The sequence below is a fragment of the Rhinopithecus roxellana genome, chromosome 8 (genome assembly GCF_007565055.1).
Source record: "Rhinopithecus roxellana isolate Shanxi Qingling chromosome 8, ASM756505v1, whole genome shotgun sequence".
Classification (NCBI taxonomy): domain Eukaryota; kingdom Metazoa; phylum Chordata; class Mammalia; order Primates; family Cercopithecidae; genus Rhinopithecus; species Rhinopithecus roxellana.
The window spans coordinates 2,470,622-2,485,173 of record NC_044556.1 but is presented as its reverse complement, the minus strand read 5'-3'; the positions used below and the strand labels follow the sequence as shown (position 1 = coordinate 2,485,173).

Sequence of the window (14,552 nt, the reverse complement as noted above, 5' to 3'; positions counted from 1 at the left end):
CATGGGTCAGAACCACTGAGAAAAATAAACTTTTATATTTTTATAGCTACTGTAGCTTTGAGGTCTTTTTGTTACAGCAGCTCAATCTATACTCTTACTGATTCATCATCTTTGACTGTAGCAGGGTTAAGCCTTAAATTTCCCACCAAGAGATGATGCTGTGATTCTGTGCTGACTACACACACACTCAAGCTGTCTGAGTGCTTTCATGTTTTATTTTCAAGTATAAAGGCTTCATCGCAGAAGGAGGCCAGGGTCACAGGCAGTGGGCAAGGGGTCCGGAAGCCCAGGTGTAGGTGGACGTGCAGGCTAGCTGGCTCCCAGGTGCCACGGTCAGTCCTGTGGTGCCCTGTCTGCGCCTGGGACCCTCTACTGGGTGCCAAGAGGCCGAGGTAGCTGTGAGAGGAGCTGGACGTGGGGTGGAGGGGTGCGGGCTCACATGACCGCACAACACTGGCACGTCTTTTGCTTAGGGCCGCTTGCCTCTTCACCCTCGGTGGGGGCAGATGGCTCAGGTTGCCGGGCAGGCGCATAGGTGGGCACAGGGTGGGCACTGGGGTTGGCGCTGGGCCCCTCCTCCTGAAGCAGTGGCTGGCATTCGGCGGGCTGCTCTGGGGCTGGGGTCTCTGCCAGAAGGGGTGTGGCATCCCCCAAGGGGCCTTGGCCCTCAGCAGCGGTTTGGGGCTTCACTCCTTCCTCCTCCGGGGCTCCTACTGGCTTCTCCTGGGGCTGGGGTCCTTCCTCCTCTGGCCTTGTCTCCGTGTTAGCCTCAAGGGGAGGCCCTGCCTCATTCACCTCCTCTGCCTGGGATTCACTTCCTTCCCTAGACTCCTGTTGTTCTAAATTCAGATCTCCCTCGGTCCCTTGGGTCTTCGCTGCCTCCAGTGATTCCTCACCTCCCCTTTTCTCTGCCTCCAGTGTCTCCTCCCCTCCCTTTCTCTCTGCCTCTAGTGTCTCCTCCCCACCCTTTCTCTCCACCTCCAGTGTCTCCTCCCCACCCTTTCTCTCCACCTCCAGTGTCTCCTCCCCGCCCTTTCTCTCTGCCTCCAGTGTCTCCTCCCCTCCCTTTCTCTCTGCCTCCAGTGGTTCTTCGGTTGCCTCTGGCTCTTCCTCACCTCCTTTCTCCTCTACTCCCAATGGTTCTTCTACCTCCTCCTTCTCTGCCCCTCGCTTTTCCTCACCTCCTTCCTTCTCTGCCCTCAAATGTCCCTCAACTTTTCTCTCTATGCCCAGTGGTTCCTCAATTCCTTCCCTCTCTGTTCCCAGCTTTTCTGCACCTCCACTGCTCTCCAGTTCCAACTTCTTCTCCCCTCCTTTCCTCTCTATCACAGGCGACATCTCCACTCCATCCCTCCCTGTCCCTGGCTTTTCCTCACTTCCTATTCTCATGGATTCTTCTGCTTTTCTCTTCTCTGCCTCCCAGGTCTCCTCGCCTCCTCCCGTCTCAGCCTCCTCGGGCCCCAACGGGCTTTCATCTCCTCTCTCCCTCCCTGCCACCTCAGGCCCTTCCAACCCCTCCACCAGCAGCTCCTCCCACTCTTCACTGAGGGTCACTCTCTCCACCCAAATGAAGGACCCCTCCTCTCCTCCAGAACCTCCCTGCCCGTCACCCTCAGGGCTGCCCCGAGGCACATCTTCCCCTTCTCTGGAAGCTGCTGCCTCTAGTCTCTCCGGGAGCCTAGGCGAGCTGGACTGCACGACCTCAGGGACCCTGCCCACCACGCCCGTGGCCTCTGTGTCGCTGCCGCCCACCCCCTCCCATACCACCTCCACGATGCCCCTATCCTCCTTCACCCAGGCCGGGAGCTCCAGGCTACCAGCTCCCTTCCTGTCTCCGATGGCTTCCAGCACCACTTCCTCTACCTTAGCCTCCAGCTCGGGGCCCGTGGCCCCTGTGGCACAGTCCTCTGTGACCCTCAGCCCTTCCCACACCACACTCACCACACCCCCTCCTTTGGCCTCGCCCACCCGCCCTTTGCATGGCACCGCCCTCTGACTTAGCCCCTGCTCTGGAGTGGGTATGGGGCTGGGGCAGGGGCCATTGGCTTCTGAGGAGTCCCCCGCTGCCCCGGGGACCTGCCTCGGGGCTGGCAGAAACCCCAAGACATCCTCCTTGGGCTCAGAGGGGGACTCTGGAGGCGTGCCCACTAGCCTGGCCGGCAGGGAGGCTCTCTTCTTCAGATCAGTCTGGCCTGGGGGAGTCGGAGGCGGAGGGGAGAGGACAAAAGGGAAGACAGGGCTAAGATGGAACAAAAGGACCGCCATCCACACTCCCCTGGGTCACCCTCTCACACCCAGGGTCTGGGGTGACCTGACCCCCAGACCTAGGGGCTCCCACACTTACCTACAGAACCTGCCTCAACAATGAGCTGGGAGAGAGGACGGTGACCCTGCAGAGATGGCGGAGACAAGGTCAGGCTGGCCCTCATCCCCACCTCCGGCCTTCCTGCATGCTATGCTCCCACCCCACCACCCCCAAATACCCTCAATGGCTCTCTATTACCTTCAGGATCAAACTCCACATTGCACCTCCGCCTTCCTCATCTATCTTATTGCCCTATGTTCTAGGGCCTTGCACACAGTAAGTGCTTAAACAATGTTGCATTCCCATAGCCAGTCTTCTGTATTAGGGGCCTACTTTGCCAGTTACTGGTTACCATGGACAAGAGACACTTAAGCCTTTTGTTATTGGCACTTACATTCCAATCAACATAAATACAAATTAAATTTTTTTTTGGAGATGGGGTCTTGCTGTGTCGCCCAGGCTGGAGTGCAGTGGCATAATCTCGGCTCACTGCAACCTCCTCCTCCTGGTTTCAAGTGATTTCCCTGTCTCAGCCTCCCGAGTAGATGGGACTACAGGCGCCTGCCAGCACGCCCAGCTGATTTTTGTCTTTTTGACACAGAGTCTCGCTCTGTCGCCTAGGCTGGAGTGCAGTGGCGTGATCTCCGCTCACTGCAAGCTCCGCCTCCCGGGTTCAAGTGATTCTCCTGCCTCAACCTCCCCAGTAGCTGGGACTACAGGGACACACCACCATACCCAGCTAATTTTTGTGTTTTTAGTAGAGATGGGGTTTCACCATGTTGGCCAGGCTGGTCTCCCAATTCCTGACCTTAAGTGATCTGCCCGCCTCGGCCTCCCAAAGTGCTGGGATCACAGGCGTGAGTCACCGCACCCGGCCTGTACTGTTGTTATTCCCATTTTAGAGATGGAGAAACTAAGGCTTGGGAAAGGAAACTGACTTGCCCAAGACCACAGAGCAAAGTAACAGCAGGAAGCGAATCTGAATGCAGATCTAGTGGCCAGACTGCACTTGGAGAAAGCTGCATTCCTGGTTCCATGTTCTGCTTTGAGGCCTGCTGGCCACGCCCCCCATCCCACTCCCCTGATCACCCCCTCACCTGTCTGCGCCAGCTAGGCCTGTCTGAGGGCTTGTGCTGGGCACCTGTGGAAGCACTTTGCAACAGCTGCAGCTGGGACTGGAGTCTGAAGAAGAGAGAGGGCTGCTAGGACCTGGGCCCCCAGGCTCCTTGGGCTCCAGGCTGAAGCTACCAACTCCTTGGAATGCGCCCAGGGTCTCGATCTCACCCAGCTGGGGCAGAGCTAGCAGGTCTCCACTCACGTGAACAAGCTGTCTTCCAGGTTCCGGATTCGGGCCTGAGCCTGGCCCTCCGGTGACTGCGGGTCCTTCGAGGTGGGGTCCTCGTATGGCTCTGGCCCTGCAGCTGCCCCATCCATTAGCCAACGTTCCCGGAGAGACTTCCTCTGGGCAGGGGAAGGGAGTCGGCGCTGGGCATACAGACTACCCAGGTCCATGTAAAGTCCCCTCCCGACCCCTGAAGGCTGGGCAGGTATCTTATCACCACCTCACAACCACTTAGATGCGACATACATCAGGCTGGGATACACCGCCACAGTGCCACCCAACGCTGTAAGTGTGCAGACATCCCTTGTCCAAACCCTTCCAAAATGAAACAGGCACTTCCAAAGTGAAATCAATGTCCCTCCCTACTGGCCCCTCCCTACCCCAAAGCTGGACTTCGGCTCCTCTCCATCTCCCCCAAATTGGGACAAACAGCATCACCATCCCAGACTTTTCCCCAAATGGTACAAATGTACCCATGACCACCCCACTTCGTCCCTCCCAGGCCGGGAAAGACGTCCCCCGCCCCGGCCAAGCTGGAACCAACGCCCCCAACTGCCTGCTCCCCCGCAAAATTGAGGCTCCTATCGTCCCCCAAACCGACTTGCACAGACACCCCCCTACTTCATTCCCCAGGCTAGGCAGGCGCCCCCGCCCGCCCCCAACCTTGAGCCGCTCCACGCGGAGTTTCTCCTCCTCCAGCTCCCGGCGCGCCGCGCGGATCTCCTCCTGCAGCCGCCGCTTCTCCTGCGCACAGAGGACCCGGAGCTGCCCGCCGGCCGGGCGAGGCCTCCACCACCTCCTCTATCCTCCCTTTCCCCTCCCTCCTCCGCGGGGTTCCCCGGAACTCCCGAGGCAGCGAGCCCGGCGGGGGTGGCCCAGCGCGGGTCTGCGCCCAGGGCGGGGAGGGGGCTGCGGAGGCGCTGACTCAGCGGCGGGCGGAGTTGGGGGGGGGGGAGGAGGGCGGGGCGGGGGCGGGGCCGGCCGCGCCCGGGATGCTGCGGAGGCCTCGCCCGCGCCCAATGGGGGTCTGTGGATGGGGGGATGTAGGGGGTGGGGACTTGCGACAACGATCGGGGGAGGGGCAGAGCTGGGGAGCTCCGAGATGCGAGGTTCAGAGAAATGGGTATCAAAGGAAGGGTGCGGCCGGACGCGGTGGCTCACGCCTGTAATCCCAGGACTTTGGGAGGCCGAGGCGGACAGATCGCTTGAGGTCAGGAGTTCTACACTACCCTGGTCAACATAGTGAAAACCGGGCTCTACTAAAAATACAAAAATTAGTTGGGCGTGGTGGCGCGAGCCTGTAATCCCAGCTACTGGGGAGGCTGAGGCGGGAGAATCTCTTGAACCCGGGAGGCGGAGGTTGCAGTGAGCGGAGATCGTGCTACTGCACTCCAGCCTGGGAGACAGAGCGGGACTCCGTCTCAAAGAAAAAAGGAGGGGAGGGTGCTAGTGAGATGGGGGTCTGAAATGGGGATGCAGCCATGGGAGCACAGAGTACTGGAGTATAGACATGGAATCTAGAGAGATGGGGTGCAGAGTTGGGGATGCAGAGAGATGGGGTACAGAAGTGGAGTACAGTGAGATGGGGTACAGAAGTGGGGTGCAGATAGATGGGGTATAGAAGTTGAGTGAGGAGAGATAGGGTACAGAAGTGGGGTATAGAGAGATGGGATGCAGAAGTGGGGTGGAGAGAGATGGGGTACAGAGAGATGGGGTGCAGAGATGGGTTGTAGAAGTGGAGTACAGAGAGATGGGGTGCAGGGAGATGGAGTTCCATAGATGTGATAAAAAGGGTGCTAGTGAGATGGGGATCCAAAATGGGGGTGCCGCCTGGGAGTCCAGAGAGATGGGGTACAGAGATGGGGATCAAAAGGAGGATGCTAGTGAGACGGGGGTGCAGCCATGGGGGTCCAGAGATACTGAAGTGTAGAGGTGGGGATCGGGGAGATGGGATGCAGAGATAGGGGTCAGAAATATGGGGTACAGAAGTGGAGGTATGGATAGATGGGGTATGGAAGTGGGTGCAGAAAGTTGGGGTGCAAGGAGATGAAGGAAAGAAGGATGGGGGACAGATAGGATCAGAGTGGTAGAGACCCAGAGATGCGGGAGTCCAGAGAGACGAGGAAGTCAGGGATGAAAGTTGCCAAGGAAGGACTCAGGATGGGGGATCCGAGGTAGGGAAATTTGAGAGACAGTGGTCTGATACAAGGCGGTTCGAGAGATGGGGCTCAGGCATGGGGTATTTGAGAGACTAGGGTTCAGGAATGAGGCATAGACTATGCAGGCTCTGGAAGTGCGGCGGCCACAGCCCCTCATTCTGAAGGTGATAGTGACCAGACAGGAACTGGGGGGCAGAGGGAGCTGAGAATTGGTGCAGGGAGCCCTGGGCGGCGCTGGAGCTGAGGGCCGTCTCCGCAGGGATAACGAAGAAACGAGGAGGGAGCATGGGGGAAAGTTTGGGGGTCCCCAGGGTGCGGGGAGGGCGTCACTTACAGCGATTACTTCTAGCCGCTGCCGGTAGAGGGAGCTCTCCGCCATGGGCCTGTGGGGAGAGGGCACGGGCTGTGAGGGGCTCCCAGAGGCCGTACGCGTCTTGAACTCCCCTCTCTTTGCCAAGATCCCTGAGCAGTGTGGAAACAGCCCAGAGCCCAGCAGTTTGCCTGCATTTCCCCTTTGCACATGGGAAGAGTCTGGGGCAGGGGGCAAGGGTCTTGGGAGGGGAACTGAGCAGTGACCATGACTGGTGACTTTCTCTCTTAGCCCTTCCTAAATCTGGCTTTGCCTCTCTCAGCCTCAGTTTCCTCATCTGTAAAATGGGCAGGAATAGCTTGACCACCCTGCCCTTGCCACCCCCGATCTCAGAGGACCTTTGTAAGGAACTATTCATGCAGGGAAAAGCTCAGGATACAGTGCTGCAAGAATAGTCCCATTGTTTATTAATAATCATAATTTATATAATTCCGTGATGAATAATATGTATGATTAATGATAATAACCATCCCCAGTCCGACCTGCAGAAACTCTCAAATGCCACCAAGCCCCTAACAAGCTGTGTGCCTCTTTCTCTTCCTAATCCCACACCCTCTTTGGACCTCAGCTCCAACCCAGAATTTCTCAAGCGCTGGGGGGTGAGGGAGTCTGTGGCCCTCCCACTGTTGCCCTGGTAACTCCAGAGCTGCCTCCTCCACCTGCTAACCCCCCCCCTCCCTGGGGACAAGGGTCACTGGGTCACTCTGCCTAGGACTGGACTCTGAGCTGGGAGGAGGAGGACTTGTCATTTAAGTTTTAACTCGAGATTCCCCTGTTGTTGTCTTCCTCAAAGCATCTCTGCTTTCCAGCCTCCAGAGTGGCCTCTGGACCCACTTAGGCTCCCCCTGGAAGCTGGAGGGTGACTGTCATACTACAAGATGATTAGGGGGCAGTCAGTGTCACACCAACCTTATCAACACAGACATGCATTGGGCACCCCCGACTATGTTGCTATGTTGACCATGTGTCACAGGCCAGTATCTAGAAAGCAATGTCTCTCTGCCTGTCATCTCCAACACCCGGCATGGACGGACGCTGGGCATGGATGGGCACTGATCAAGCCCTCAAACATTTATTAATTTGAACAGTCACCCTACTGGGTAAGCCTCATTGCCCGAACTCCCTCCAGCTAGGACCTCCCAGATCTTCCGCGGCCACAACGTGAAGGCATAATAGCACTTACAGTGCTTTATGTATGATATATATATATACTATGTATAGCATATAATGTTCTAAGTGCCCTGTGGGGTTTCCGCTAGGTTCCCACAGCCACCTCGGCCTCCCCCTCCCTGCCTCTATCATGACACAGTGGAGTCAACTCTTTGCTGAGTTGACATTCCAGCTAAGAACAAAATCAGCCAAACATTAGCCAGCCTGTAACAGGTGCCAAGTGCAATGTAATTCACTGAATCCTCCCAACGACTCTAGGAGGTAAGCTATATGAATGTGTCCATTTTATGGATGGGAAAACTGAGGTTCTGAGAAGTGGCAGCAGTTTGACTTGTCCAAGGTCATGGAGCCAAGATCAGAACTTGAAGCTGTCACATCCAAAATACTGAGAACACAGTTGGTGAGCAGGGCGGGGGTGCAGGTTCAGGAACCCCCATCAAGGCAGCTAAGAGATCCGCCTGAGGACCCTGAATGCTGTTTGAGGCAAGGTATTGAAGTCATGCTCTTTTTTTTTTTTGAGTCGGAGTCTCACTCTGTCTCCCAGGCTGGAGTGCAATGGCTCAATCTCAGCTCACTGCAACCTCTGCTTCCTGGGTTCAAGCGATTCGCCTGCCTCAGCCTCCTGAGTAGCTGGGATTACAGGTGTGCGCCACCAAACCCAGCTAATTTTTGTATTTTTAGTATAGACGGGGTTTCACCATATTGGCCAGGCTGGTCTTGAACTCCTGACCTCAAGTGATCCGCCCACCTCGGCTTCCCAAAGTGCTGGGATTACAGGCGTGAGCCACCGCGCCCAGCCACGAAGTCATGCTTTGCAAGATATCCCAAAGGAAGCCCAGATTCCGTGCTTATAGGTTTGCCCCTGGCGGAGGGCTGAAGTCTCGTGGTCTCCTCTACCACCCCCAAGATGTAATCTCCCTGCCTCTTCCTTGCTGGGGGGGATCGGGTTCCCATTGCTAAGCAACCAGGTTTGTAGTTGGTGAATAATGCAATGGAGGACCTAGAAGGGTGAGGAACCGAACTGGGGTCCCTAGTGTGGGGGGAAGCCCCTTTTCCAAAACTCTTTCCAAATTTCTGAAGCCCCCTCTACCCTTTTAACCTTAAAAAACTCTCACCCCTCGGCTATGAAAAGACTTCACACACCCCATTCCATCTTGCTTATCTCTAACTAACTCTGGAAGAACAACGTAGACGGCCCGGACTTCTGGCCGCCCGCAAGAGTTGGTGGCCATTTCATGAAGGAGGTCATCTTTGCAATGTTGCCATTGCCTTTCCCAGGCTGGGAGCTTTTAACTTCAGTTGGATCTCAAGCCTTTTCTCCCACCCTGGACACTGAGGGGGTGATTCTAGAGGCAAAACGTGGAACCCAGTGACCCTGACTTTCCCCACTGCCCGCACCACAGCAGTAGCCCCACCCCCTGGCTGGACTTTGGGTTCTCAGCCCTGGCAGCGGAAAATCCCCAAAGAGGAAGGGGCAGGGGGAGCCTATATCTCTCTCCCATCCCATGACTCTTTAGGGAAGGGTGACACTGACGAACCTATGGGGTTGGCTGGCCACCCCCTCCACTCCTCAGGTCCCCTTAGGAGAGGCCACTGGAGCGCTCAGCTCCCATACAAGGCCAGCATCCCCTATGAGCCCCTCCCAAGGCCCTGCCCACCAGCTCCCCTGACCCCACAGACACTTACATGGGTGTGGCCAGAGACCACACCTGGCTCTGCAGGGCCATCTCTGCCCAGAAGTTCACTTTCTGGTCTCCGAGTTCTGGACCCACCACTCGCTTGCCTGAAGGTGCCCCGGAGGCTGTGACTCGGCTGCCTGGAGTGGGGGGGGGGCTGCGGACGGGCACCGGGAGAGCTGGTCCAGCGGGTTTGGGCCAGGGAGGCGGGAGGCACACCAGAGAGGGGGGCTGGGGGCTGGAGGGCAGTTCTGGGGAGGTACTATCAGCTGTCCTGATAAATTATTCACCAGTCTCTGGCCTCTTTGTTGCACTCAGGTGCCTCCCGGAAAACACGCTTTCACACACGTGTGGTCAGGCATGGGGGTGAGAGTACTGAGTTGGTGACTCCCCCTGCCACCAGAGAATGGCATTTCTACTTGGCACCCCAATCATCTTGAGTCTGACTGCCGGCCAAGACTCACCCACACGAGAGCACCATTGCATAGCACACAGGCTGGAGACTGTTTTATTTTTTTAGAAATGGGGGTCTCGCTCTGTTGCCCAGGCTGAAATGCAGTAGTGTGATCATAGCTCACTGCAGTTTCAGACACCAGGGCTCAAGCAATCCTCCCGCCTTGGCTTCTTAAAGTGCTGGGATTACAGGCATGAACCACCACACCTGGCGGAGAACATTTTTTAAAATTACTTTTTGAGGCCAGGCGCGGTGGTGCATGTGTGTAATCCCAGCACTTTGGGAGGCCCAGCTCGGTGGATCACCTGAGGGTGGAGTTCAAGACTGGTCTGACCAACATGATGAAACCCCGTCTCTGCTAAATACAAAAACAAAAAAAAACCCAACAAAAATAAACTTAGCCGGGCATGGTGGTGCATGCCTGTAATCTCAGCTACTTGGGAGGCTGAGGCAGGAGAATCACTTGAACCCGGGAGTCAGAGGTTGCAGTGAGCTGAGATCGCACCATTGCACTCCAGCCTGGGCAACAAGAGCAAAACTCTGTCTCAAAAAAAAAAAAAAAAAAAAAAAAAAAATTCCTTTTTGAGCAGGGCACGGTGGCTCACACCTGTAATCCCAGCACTTTGGGAGATCGAGGTGGGTGGATCACGAGGTCAGGAGTTTGAGACCAGCCTGACCAACATGGTGAAAACCCGCCTCTGCTAAATATACAAAATTAGCCAGGTGTGGTGGCACACCTGTAGTCCTAGCTACTTGGGAGGCTGAGGCAGGAGAATCGCTTGTACCCAGGAGGCGGAGCTTGCAGTGAGCTGAGATCGCACCACTGCACTCCAGCCTGGGTGACAGAGTGAGACTCCGTCTCAAAAAAAAAACCAAACACACACACACACACAAATAGAAAGAAATATAAAAGCAATTGGTGCCGGCTATGGTGGCTCATGCCTGTAATCCCAGCACTTTGGGAATCCGAGCAGGGCACATCACCTGAGGTCAGGAGTTCAAGACCAGCCTAGCCAACGTTGTGAAACCCCCGTGTCTACTAAAAATACCAAAAATTAGCCGGCCATGCACCTGTAATTCCAGTTACTCAGGAGGCTGAGACAGGAGAATCACTTGAACCTGGGAGGCAGAGGTTGCAGTGAGCTGAGATGGCGTCACTGCACTCCAGCCTGGGCAACAGACAAGACCCCGTCTTGAAAAATAATAATAATAAAAAGAAGGCTGGGGCCAGCTGCAGTGACTCACGCCTGTAATCCCAGTACTTTGGGAGGCCAAGGCAGGCAGATCACGAGGTCAGGAGATTGAGACCATCCTGGCTAACATGGTGAAATCCCGTCTCTACTAAAAAATACAAAAAAAAAAAAAAAAAAATTACCTGGGCGTGGTGGCGGGCGCCTTTAGTCCCACCTACTCGGGAGGCTGAGGCAGGAGAATGGCGTGAACCCAGGAGGCAGAGCTTGCAGTGAGCCGAGATTGTGCCACTGCACTCCAGCCTGAGTGACAGAGCGAGACTCCGTCTCAAAAAAAAAAAAAAAAAAAAAAAAAGGGCGGCTGGGTGTGGTGGCTCATGCCTGTAATCCCAGCACTTCGGGAGGCCAAGGTGGGTGGATCATGAGGTCAGGAGTTCAAGACCAGCCTGGCCAACATGGTGAAACCCTGTCTCCACTAAATATAGAAAAATAAGTGGGCCGCGGTGGTGCGCACCAGTAATTCCAGCTACTCCGGAGGCTGAGGCAGAAGAATTGCTTGAATCCTGGAGGCAGAGGTTGCAGTGAGCCAAGATCGCGCCACTGTACTCCAGCCTGGGTGGCAGAGTGAGACTCTTTGTCAAAAATAAATAAATAAATAAATAAATAAATAAATAAATAAATAAATAAAATAAAAATAAAAGCAATTGGTGGCAACTGCAATTGAGGTGAGTTATTGAGAATACCTGGGATGGGGCTAAAGAAAGAGTGCTGCTATAGGCTGGGTTATGAGAGACCACTGCCCTGAAGAAGTGACATTTGAGGTGAGACCTGAATGGAGGAACCAGCCACTTGACTGTCATTTCAAGCAGAGAAAACCACAGTGCAAAGGCCCTGAGGTGGGAATGCAGTTGGGGGAGGGGTTAAGGGAAGTACGAAGCTGAAATGAAGTGACACAAGGGGACAGTGTGAGAAGATGTGACCTGAGAAGTGGGCAAGGCCTGCTGGGGCAAGGTAGAGAATTCATATTTTTATTCTAAATTTGGTGGAAGCCTTTGTTTTATTTTTATTATTATTATTGTTTTAGAGATGGTGTCTCACTATGTCATCCAGGCTGTTCTTGAACTCCTAGGCTCAAGCGATCCTCCTGCCTCAGCCTCCAGGGTAGCTAGGATTAGAGCAAGCCTCTGTGCGTGGCTTCATGGAAACCTTAGAGAGGGAGGAGGTGGCTGGAACAAGGATGGAGAGAAGTGAATGAATCCAAAATCTGTTTGGAGGCTGAGTCAAGAAGTTTGCTGATAAATTGGAGGGTGGCTAAAGGAAAGGAATTAAGGCTGACTCCTGGGGTATTTTTTGGCATGAATAACTGAATGGGTGAAACTGACACACACGGTGAGGAGGAGTAAGGTTGGAAGAGCCAAGAATGTGGTTTCGGAAGTGTTCAGTCTGAAATGTCTATTAGACTGGAGACTGCTAGATAGGAGTCTAAAGCCTAGGGGAGCAGTCAGAGTTAGAGATATAAATTTGGAAGACATCAGCATAAAGATTATATATATATTATATATATATTATATATACATATATATATATGTATATACTAGAGGTGGAGTCTCACCATGTTGCCCAGATTGGTCTCAAACTCCTGGCCTCAAGTGATCCTCCTGCCACAGCGTCCCAAAGCACTGGGATTACGGGCGTGAGCCATCAAAACCAGCATAGATTTTTTTTTTTTTTTTTTTTTTTTTGAGACTGAGTCTCACTCTGTCACCCAGTCTGTAGTGCAGTGGCACGATCTTGGCTCACTGCAACCTCCACCTCGTAGGTTCAAGGGATTCTCCTGCCTCAGCTTCCCGAGCAGCAGGCCCACACCATCACACCCAGCAAATTTTTTTTTGTATTTTTAGTAGAGACGGGGCTCCCCCATGTTGGCCAGGATGGTCTCGAACTCCTGACCTCAAGTGATCCACCACCTCAGCCTTCCAAAGTGCTGGGATTACAGGCATGAGCCACTGTGCACAGCTCAGCCTAGATGTTTAAAACATGAGATTGAAATTTGTCAGAGCCTGAATCCTGGCAGGAAAGATTGTGCACTTGAGGCTGGGCGTGGTGGCTCACACCTGTAATCCCAGCACTTTGGGAGGCCGAGGCGAGTAATCACGAGGTTAGGAGTTCAAGACCAGCCTGGCCAAGATGGTGAAACCCTGTCTCTACTAAAAATACAAAAAATTAGCTGGGTGTGATGGTGGGTGCCTATAATCCCAGCTACTTGGGAGGCTGAGGCAGATAATTGCCCGAACCCGGGAGGCAGAGGTTGCAGTGAGCCGAGATCGTGCCATTGAACTCCAGGGGCAACAGAGGGAGACTCTTCAAAAAAAAAAAAAAAAAAAGATTGTGTGCTTGAACGCAGTGATTGATGAGAACTTAATAAAGACCCAGTTTATACAGGTGGAGGGGAAACCATCAAGGCACAGTACCAACACCCTGGGTTAGCAACACCTGGGAGCTGTGATACCTCTTTGCCCTGGAGAGAGCTATGTAGAGCTGGTGCCTATAGCAGAGGGACCAATGGGGCTTGGAGGGAGGGGACATGGGGCAAACTTTTTTTTTTTTTTGAGACAGAGTCTCACTCTGTTGCCCAGGCTGGAGTGCAATGGTGCGATCTCGGCTCACTACAACCTCCATCTCCCAGGTTCAAGCAATTCTCCTGCCTCAGTCTCCAAGTAGCTCCCAAGTAGGTGGGGCCTATAGTAGGCGCCCGCCACCATGCCTGGCTAATTTTTAGTATTTTTAGTAGAAATGGGTTTTCGCCATGTTGGCCAGGCTGGTCTTGGACTCCTGACCTCAGGTGATCCACTTGCCTCAGCCTCTCAAAGCGCTGGGATTTACAGGCATGAACCACCATCCCTGGCCAACTTTTTTTTTTTTTTTTTTTTTGGGAGAGAGGGAGTCTTGCTCTGTCGCCCAAGCTGGAGTGCAGTGGCTGGATCTCAGCTCACTGCAAGCTCCGCCTCCTGGGTTTAGGCCATTCTCCTGCCTCAGCCTCCCGAGTAGCTGGGACTACAGGCGCCCGTCACCTCGCCTGGCTAGTTTTTTGTATTTTTTAGTAGAGACGGGGTTTCACCGTGTTAGCCGGGATGGTCTCGATCTCCTGACCTCATGATCCGCCCATCTCAGCCTCCCAAAGTGCTGGGATTACAGGCTTCAGCCACCGCACCCGGCCTTTTTTTTTTTTTTTTGAGACAGAGTCTTACTCTGTTGCTCAGGCTAGAGTGCAGTGGTGTGATCACAGCTCACTGCAGCCTTGACCTCCCTGGGCTCAGGTGATCCTCCCACCTCAGCCTCCTGAGTAGCTGGGACTGTATGCACACACCACCAACATGCTGCTAATTTTTGCATCTTTTTTGTAGAGATGGGGTCTCACTACATTGCCCAAGCTGGTCTTGAACTCCTGGGGCTCAAGCCATCTGCCCGCCTCAGCCTCCCAAAGTGTTGGGATTACAGGTGTGAACCACCGTGCCCAGCTAAACATCTTTTTTAAATGTTATTTTATTTATTTATGTATTTATTTATGTATTTATTTAGAGACAGGGTCTTGCTCTATCACCCAGGCTGGAGTGTGTTGGCATTATTATAGCTCACTGCGGCCTCAAACTCCTAGGCTCAAATGATCCTCCCACCTCAGCCTCCCAAGTACCTGGGACTACAGACAAAAACCAGCATACCCAGCTAATTTTTAAAAAGTATGGTTTCGGCCAGGCGCGGTGGCTCAAGCCTGTAATCCCAGCACTTTGGGAGGCCGAGACGGGCGGATCACGAGGTCAGGAGATTGAGACCATCCTGGCTAACCCGGTGAAACCCCGTCTCTACTAAAAAATAAAAAAAAAAATTA

At 54.1% G+C, this 14,552-nt stretch overlaps 1 protein-coding gene across 1 annotated transcript; it reads right to left on the bottom strand.

Moving 5' to 3' along the window:
• Window positions 1-197: 197 nt before the first annotated feature.
• On the bottom strand, window positions 198-9,163 carry PALM3 (paralemmin 3). The gene is made up of 8 exons (XM_010361588.2): window positions 9,033-9,163; window positions 6,141-6,189; window positions 4,311-4,391; window positions 3,624-3,766; window positions 3,403-3,487; window positions 2,345-2,390; window positions 1,078-2,192; window positions 198-945 (listed from the first exon to the last, which is right to left on the bottom strand). The coding sequence occupies exons 1-8, from the start codon at window positions 9,071-9,073 to the stop codon at window positions 436-438; spliced, it is 2,070 nt and encodes a 689-aa protein (XP_010359890.1). The 5' UTR covers window positions 9,074-9,163; the 3' UTR covers window positions 198-435.
• Window positions 9,164-14,552: the final 5,389 nt, after the last annotated feature.

Excerpts from the sequence above, each read along its gene's own strand:
- PALM3 (XM_010361588.2), bottom strand. The coding sequence starts at position 9,073 with ATGGCCCTGCAGAGCCAGGTGTGGTCTCTGGCCACACCCAT. Across the intron at positions 2,391-3,402 it reads GGCCTAGCTGGCGCAGACAG|GGTCACCGTCCTCTCTCCCA; the intron begins GTGAGGGGGTGA and ends CCATCTCTGCAG. Across the intron at positions 946-1,077 it reads CAACCGAAGAACCACTGGAG|GCAGAGAGAAAGGGAGGGGA; the intron begins GCAGAGAGAAAG and ends GAGACACTAGAG.